The sequence below is a fragment of the Sphaeramia orbicularis genome, chromosome 4, assembly GCF_902148855.1.
Source record: "Sphaeramia orbicularis chromosome 4, fSphaOr1.1, whole genome shotgun sequence".
Lineage (NCBI taxonomy): Eukaryota > Metazoa > Chordata > Actinopteri > Kurtiformes > Apogonidae > Sphaeramia > Sphaeramia orbicularis.
In genome coordinates this window covers 22,766,460-22,775,170 of record NC_043960.1, presented here as the reverse complement: position 1 = coordinate 22,775,170, position 8,711 = coordinate 22,766,460, and the positions used below count along the sequence as shown (strand labels likewise).

Sequence of the window (8,711 nt, the reverse complement as noted above, 5' to 3'; positions counted from 1 at the left end):
TGTATATATTTTTTTGTAATAATAAAGTGTGTGAGCTGTGTTAATGATGAACTGGATTCTCTTATATTTTGCATTCGGGGTGGAAATTCTACAGACAAAACCTTGTATGGGAATAAATGGGAATGTTATACATAAAAAAAGAAAGAAAAAAGACAAATGTTTTATTTTAATAATAAATGTGAGAGTAAATGATTGTCAAGGTGGACACTTTTTTGGATTGCAGCTGCTCCGAGTGTAACCCCTCCTCTCTCTCTCTCTCTCTCTCTCTCTCTCTCTCTCTCTCTCTCTCTTCCACCCCTCTCCTTATTCCAACACCGCCGTGCTTCATTCCAATGCACACGCCGAGCGAAGCGGACGGTCCCCCCCCTTTTCCTTTTCCAGACAGATGACTACATTTCGCTCAGGGAATAAATATCTATAATATCCACGCGGCTGTTTCTACTCGGGAATAAACACTTTTGTGATCACGGCGCGCGCGTCTATAGCGTGGACTACATTATGGTTGTGTCACATATGCGGCTACCTCTGCCTCTGCTCTGACCACAGACGGAGAAAGTCTTTGGATCTCTTCAAGAAGGCTGTTATTCCCTTTTTTTTTCTTTTTTTTTTCTTTTTAATTTCACTGACTATCACAGAGGTATTGCTGGAAATATAATCCGGATGGTAACCGCAGACTGGACTATGGTACCTGTTTACTCAGTGCTTGTAAACGGGACTGGAAGACTTGCGCTTGTTGTCTTTTCTCGGTCCTATTAAACTGGAGATCATTACTATATTCACCTATTTTATTCTAAAGGGTGTTGTTTCCTTCCATTACTCACTCTTGCGTGCTTTGGTTGAATGGGGGTAACTCTGGTTTTGGAGGCTTGACGCAGCTGGGACTGGGAACTGGGACTATAAGGACTTGGACGGGACTGAGTGCGTGGAGCGGTCGGATCACCCAGGATTGTAATTCCCTACGCTCTCCCTCTGCCGTGGGTCTATTTACATGTCCGACCTGAACGCTTTATGACAATGGATTACTTTCTGCTTTTATGCAGCCTCATGCTGCCTGCAGTGTCCGCCGTTGAAGGTAAGAACGTTTACCTTTAAATGCTTTAAGACGTGAACCTTATTTTCTTAGTGAGACAGCACCCACCAGTCCCTCGAAGGCTGGGTTCTGCACCCCCCCACACCCTCCTCTCTCTCCCTCTTCCCTTCTCTCTCTCTTCACTCTCTTGTTGTACCCAAATTCCATGTTCTATCATCCTCCAATTGAAAATAATGTTTCATTCTCAAACTAACCATCTGCTCCTCTTTAGGGATCGCTAATGGCATTATTGGCTTTACGCAGCAAGGCGCTGTGGCTGGTACAGGTTTCAATACACAATTGTTATGCGCGTCCACGAAAGCTCATCCATTTCAATCGTATGTGTATTCTTTTTTTTTTGTTTGTTTTTTTGTTTTTTTGTTAACATCAGCTCTTGTTTTCTACCTAATGCTTTTTTTTTTTGACACTTTGAAGAAATTAGCTGCGCACTGGAACTCATCGGGGAGTCGCGGCCCCAAAGCCCCCTCCAAAGCACTTACCCATCAGGTCGGCTGCGTGTATTTTAGTAGCCGACTGGACGAGTGTGTGGCCTTTTGACGAGTGGACTTGACAGTTTAAGACCAAATGAATCAATCAAGATGGAAAAAATAAAAAAAACAAATACAACCTAGTTTAGATAATTACTTCAAATGGAAAAGATGTATTAAGATTTTCTCTTTTACGCAAATAAATTAATATATTCACTAAATACTGCTAATTTATTCAGTCATTTCAATTATTAATTTATTTTCACTGTTTTCCTTTCTTACAGTGTATAGATTTTTACACACATATATTCCTGAAGTTACTCACAATAACAATCTGCCATCTGCCTTTGTTGAGAGTTGTTGTTTGCCGTGCGTAAAATCGATAGGAAACTCTAGTCGTCTTTTTTTTTTTTTTTTCAAGTGAGATGATGTCCCATTTATTGTTTCTTCTTCTTCCTCACATTTGTAATGTCTCAGTCTTCTGACGGAAAAGTGGAAACAAGGATGAAAAGGCCCTAAAGCTTTTCACAGTGAATGCTGGAGTCCAGGAGGCTCCCGGTTGGTTTGTGATGCCAGTAGGAAAGTAGGACAATGTGCCAGTGGCTCAGAACTCTCTTTTCACTCTGTTTTTTTTTTTTTTTTCACGACCTGTCCGTAAATGTCTTTGCGTATTTGTGTATATTTTTCATTACAACTGTCAGTTACATTTGTCACTGGAAGGAATATGACCGATTTATTTATTTATTTATATTTTTTTCTCCTGCATAACTTTACTTTACTACTTCAGGTCAAATACTTGAAATAAAAGTGGAGCGTGTGTCGTTTGCACTAGTTAAACAAGTAGACGCAAAAGTTGATTTATTCCACAATGACTTTATTTTACAAAAGAAGGGTGTATTTTGGAATTTGGTACCTTGCGTGGGATTGTGCATAAAGTTATGCCTCTTCACCCACTTTCCAGTGCTTTGACCCCAATTCTAGAAAAAACATCCTCAGGTTTGTTTCTACCGGTGCTGAGAGACGATCACACTGCTTCGTGAGCTCCTAAAACCAACATTTTTGCTTTAATTGTTTTTCACACAAACCGCCTCCTCTGTCCGGAATAAGCGTAAAACACACACGAGCAATAAAGGTTAATATAATCCAAAGCTTATCTGATCTTGTTTGTGGTTTTATTGATATCTTTGGAAAACTCTGTTAAGATATGACTCAGAAATATTCTTTCAGTTTGGACAAACACCAAACAAACAGTTCAACAGTCTTTACTTTGGCTAAGTTATCGTCCTGTACTGACTTTCCTAGAATATGCTGTTCCACATCGACTTCAGCTGCATTGATTTGAAACTTTAAGTCCTTATTTTACCAGAGACCCCACTGGACTCCTCTTATTGACCCCGAAAGGTCACAGGACCCCAGTGGAAACCAGTGACTTAAAACACATGGCTTGAACGGATGAGTGGGGTGTTGTGGAGCTGCAGAGGGTAAAATGGGAATGAAAATGAGAGAAATAGAGTCATAGAAAATAAGGACAAAAAAAGGGGAGAAACAACAGTTGGGACTGAGGTGTGCACGGGCTTGTAGTTGGAGTATTTTGTTAGAGTAATCAAGTCCCGACAAGTGGAATCATAAATCCTGTCTGACTGACCTGGCTGGGCCTTTGCACAAGCTTTTAATACAAACTGGTGATTTATGGTTGCTGTTAGGACTTCATTCTGGGATGTTTGGGGGGTTTGGGGTGATTAGGGAGAAACGAGCGGACCGATGGGGGGGACGCATCTGCGGGACCACGGTGCGCGTCACCGGGGCCCGGGGTCACACAGCCCGGAGAGGGTTGGTTTTCTTTCTTTCTTTCTTTCTTTCTTTCTTTCTTTCTTTCTTTCTTTCTTTCTTTCTTTCTTCTGTTTTTTCTTTCTTTCTTTTTTAATTCATTCCTTAATATACAGGAGTGGATCCTTTTGTTGGGTTTAAAACTTGAATCACACACTTTTCCCAAAACTTTTCTGCCATAGTTTGAACTTTTTACAGTTTCTCCATTCACGCTTGTACCATGTGGACAAAACTTGTGCGTAACTATAATCGCAATTTCCATATTTTCAGTTAAAACATTTATTTATTTATTTATTTATTTATTTATTTATTTATTTATTTATTTATTTATTTATTTAAAAGTCAGAATTAAATATACCGTGAAAAGTACTAGGTGAACCCACTGGACTCCCAGAGTGCAGGACAGGCCTTGGCAGTTGAACTTCCAGCTGGTATCAGTGTGTTGAGGAGACAAATTGCGTCGATGACAGTCTTCTGTAGCGCACAGGCGGTGTGGTTACTCTTCGGTGTAAATTACTTATGATGGAGAGAGGAAGCAAAGAGAAAAAAAAAAAAATCTAGAGAACAGGCACCATAATGATATTCAGCCTAGACCAAGTAGTTCTATTCGAAGGAGCCACTTTTGTGGAAGATTATTGCCCTAATGAATCCCTGCTGTACATTATGACATTTAAGTGTACTTAAAGAGGACATTCTCGTTTCTTATCGAGCCCTTCTCCATATTGTAGTCGTTATAAGGTCATTAGAGTTTAAATCTAAGAATTGAATATATTTCTACATGAACAGTGAAAAAAAAACTTTTGCATGTATTTATTATGTCCGTAAATGTCAACTCCATTATCCGTGCGCTGGAGCCAGTTCTCAGAAACACTTATGACTGCAACAAACTGAATAACCTCACCTGAAACAACTTTCTCTGTAAACGAAGACAAATGGCTTTTTATTGTTGCAGCTCAGGGTTTCCCACTGACTCTCGCTGCTTTTTTTTTTTTCTATTTATGGCTGTGTATGTCGTGGTGATTACGCACTACCTGGGCCTTTGAAGCGCACATGTTTGTTTTTATGTGGGTGAGATCACACCTCCATAGGAGTTTTCCTGTGCTTGTTTTGCAGTTGGCATCCCTCTCTCTGGATTTATTCGCTCATATTCTTTCTTTAGAAGAAGTCCCCCCCCCCCACCAATCATCGTCAGTATCACATTATCAGGGAGGAAAAAGCGGGGAAGGAAATAGATTTGTAGAAAAATTAAGTATTAGGTTGTCTACAGTTGATGGGTTAATAACAATTAAAAGATCACAACTGCCATAATTTACATATTTAATCAACTGTTTTAGTACTATTAAGACTATTAGGACTCAAGCACTTACCAACAATTGATGTTTCATGCAAATTAATGTAATTTAAAAAAAAAATTAATTCATATAAATAGCCTGTAAGTTGAAACATTTAGTCATTTTATATGTAGATTTTTTTCATTTTTATTTTTTAAAATTAATTTAGAGAGGTTATTATTGTGAATCTAAGTGTGATTCGTGATCATAGGCGATTAATGGGGCCATTTTGTCCGGGACAGCAGGCCTTCATGTGCCAGGCTTTATTTATGAGCGCCGCAGCAGTCTGTGTGGCCTGAGCAGGACGCACACTGGAGCCCCCTGCGTAAAACTTCACTTCAGAGGCTCTGCTGCAGATATTCAAAGGCAAATTCGTGAACAAATGTACTTAAGGTGACAATTGAAATGACAATAGCAACTATTAGTGACCCTATTGTGGCGAGTATACAAACCTTTTAATGGTTTAGAGGAAACAGGCGTGGAAGTAAATTTGCAATATAAAAGCAAAGTCATTCTGGATTTTGTACAAAAGGAGCATTGTCGAAGTCAGCAAAATGGTAAATGCGTTGAGGTATTTTTTATTTATTTTTTTATTTTTTTAAAGTAAGAAAATAAGTTAATGAAATTATAAATTAAATGAGATGAGGGCAAGGGCACACTTAATTATGTGTCTGGTGAATCGGACCTGATAGTGGACACATATTTATTATTATAGTTGGTCACAACATAACAAGATCACAATTTAACAATAATAATAATAAAAATAATGATAATAATAATAATAATAATGATAGACATATAAAATAAATATTCAAATTAATTTTCCCTTTCAATTTGTGACTTGAACACTATTATTATTGTTATTATTATTATTATTATTATTATTATTATTATTATTATTAATAATAATAATAATAATAATAATAATAATAATTTCTGTGAATTATATTTACTTCTTTACCACTACCACTAAGCTGAATTACTATTACCTATACATATGCTATTACTATTACTATTACATTATTACAAAAAGTCATTCAAACACATGTTATAGCCATAGAGTCTGAAACTGACATTCAATAAATAAGGCAGCTACACATATATTACACAAAATAAATGTACAGCCCATCAGATCGTGCCTTGGTGGATTGACCTCACCAGGGATGCAAGCTAGTGTGTAGGTCATATGGTAGGCAGCCATGTTGAACAGATGTACAGTGACTTATGTTCAGATTGCCCTAAGGTGGTCAGGAGGAAGGGGGAGAAGATGACGACATGTCGAGAGCCGGGGCGGGATGGTATGGAGGGAGCGCTGTAGTGGATATGGGTCAGACTTGGATCAGAAACTGAGAGAACAGCATAGCTGACAGACTTTACAGATGCAACAGGCCTGCAGGAGCGCTCATGTGCACTGACTGATGGTTTATGGCTCAAATGGCGGCACGGAAAGATTCACAGAGCTGGAATTTCACATGAAGGCAAGCAACAGCCGTGTCAGGAGAAGGATGACCGGTGAAAATATGGCAGCGCGTGGGTGGCCATAGCAGTTTATTGAAAAAGACAAAGTATGACACACAGAGGGTCATCAAGTTGTCGATTTGTTTCGCTTTTTAATGCATAAACTAGTAAACAGGACAAACAAGGACAGAATTACGCACAATACACTATTAGATAAAAAAGCAAAAGACAACTTTAGCAAAACTGCGTGGATGTTGCCAATAACCTCCACATGTTGTTAAATCCGCTTAAACCCCAGATATTCGCAGCTGACGTGACAATGAAGATTTACTCTTATGCCTATTATTGTGAAACTTCTCTGAGTAACTAGTGCTAATAGTAAAACATTTTAATTCAGTCATTTGTATTACACACACATGCAAGCTAATGTTAATCCCCGTAATACTGAAACACCACACATACTGAATTTTCTCAGCGCTTATACTCTGACAAACAAAACCATAATATAAATGTGTTTAAATGAGTCCAGACGTATGTGGAGAAATCCCAGAGCGGTGTGTTTAGGTGTTTACAGCATGTGCGCATAGACGTTTCTGTATATGGCGTTTGTGTGTGCACGTCATCTTGGCATCCAACAGAGGGGCCTTGTGGGATGGCAGGTCTTTGACACACACTGTGGAGAGCAAGCAGGGGAGGGCAAATGTGTCTGGGCCTGCCCACTGCACAGACACACTGCTGCTGTCTGTAGTCAGCCAGGCAGAACAAGGCAGCAGGAGAGAAACATATACAAGGAGGGAAAAGAGTGAGAGAGAGAGATGGGTCGTTCACAGGGAGAGCAAGATGGGTGGTACATCTAGGAGAGTGTGTACGTGTTTGTGTGTGTGTGTTTCTGTGTGAATGCCTGGGTATTCCCTGTCCAACCCCAGTGCATTAAAACACGTAAAAATAGAGATCACACAGGTTTCAGTTGCATCATTACAAGCTGGTATTTTGCTAATGACGGTAATAACACTTGTATTTTTTGTTAGTGCTACACACACTAAAACACATATCTAAATCATGCTGGTGGCAAGAGGCAAAAATGTTTCCTGACACTTGAATGTCTGTCTAAAATTAATCCACACCTGTCCAAATGTTGACTTACATCTACATAATAAAGTTTTATACCATATGTGCGGATGGCTGACAGGTATCCCTCCCCACTCTTTGGTCATTGGTGAACTATATTAATAGCGTTCAAAATGCTGATGAAATATTTTACATAATATTAATGGCCTTCAGAGTTGATATTTTATAGGCCCTGTCTGCGCCGGATGTCCATAAAGTCCAACTGGAATTACCATGTGTCAAAAATGTCCAGATCATAAGTGAGTTAAGACCTGCTGTGAATTCCACCCACTCTCAACCCACAAAGCGTGACCCTGATCCGGGGGTTATGAGAGGAGGAGTCTGTACATATGACTTCAGCGGCAGATTCCCAAAAGACAAGCCTTTTTCCTTCTCAACAATAGCTGCTCTAACACAATCAAGCTCCAGGGGTTAGCCTATTCCAGTAGCATATAAAAATACACAGAAAGAGGATGTGTATATTTAGAGGGATGGACTGACTGACTCACGGCTTGACCAAAAGCAAATAAATAGGTCAGAATCCTGGTTGGAGATGGTCAAATATGTGTCTTTCTTTTCCAATGTGCAGATGAGAGCCTGCTGGACTTACAAGAGATGTCTAAGAGTTTTTATGGACCTGCGATGGTCATTACGCTTCTCAAGCACAAAAGGTTTGACCTGTGGAGTTCGCGAAGGGGTAGAATTCTCCCAGCAGCAGTTTGATCCACCTCAGGGCCTCCTCCCACCATTTCTTTACAAGCTACAGATTCTTGTAACAAATTTTGCTGATGGAGCAGAAAGTGGTCTTTGATATTTGTCTTTAAGAAATAGCCAGTTACATCTGTCTGGAGATTGGACGCTGCTGTAAAACACTGTGCCTTGAGGGGGAAGAAAGGCCACATCACCTGGTTTCAGCCTTTGCTGGTCTTGTTAAATAGAAGAAAAGAGAGGTGGGGAGGGAAATTTCTTTGTTGAGTTGAACCATAGCTGGGTAGTTGATGTGACTTTTCAAGGCCGTGCCCCGGGCCTTTTCCCCTTTGAGGAGCAGGAAAACAGCTTTTGCTCATTTCCAAACAGCCGACCTGAGTAAGCAAATGTGTGATGGCAAGAATAGGTTCAAGAAAAAAGCTGAAGTTGTGCAGAATGTCACAAGCTTAAATACCTACCGTAATTAATAATAATTCATGCGTTGGATCAAAGTGTTTTAACAGTGTATATTTTACTTGGTAAGAGGTTTGACTAAGTGTTCCAGGCCTTATTTTTTCCAACTTCTCGTCCTATACACTTTAAAAGGTACAGAGATAAGCAGACTCCCTAGATTTATAACATTTTTCTCCCTTTTAGTCCTTGTCTTCTGAAAAACCACAATAACTTTAAATGATAGCCCCTCTTTCTCATCAATGCTAACACTAACATCTTTAACATACTGTC

General features: G+C 39.5%; 1 protein-coding gene across 9 annotated transcripts in view; it reads left to right on the top strand.

The window, feature by feature from the left end:
* The first annotated feature begins 333 nt into the window (after nucleotides 1-333).
* The window catches only part of ephb3b (eph receptor B3b), an 87,008-nt gene continuing 78,630 nt past the window's right edge, over nucleotides 334-8,711 (top strand). For all 9 annotated transcript variants that reach the window (XM_030131554.1, XM_030131552.1, XM_030131548.1 and 6 more), the window contains exon 1: nucleotides 334-1,072. In XM_030131554.1, coding sequence (XP_029987414.1) covers nucleotides 1,009-1,072 — 64 coding nt within the window. In that variant the 5' untranslated portion in view covers nucleotides 334-1,008. The remainder of the gene's footprint in view (nucleotides 1,073-8,711) is intronic.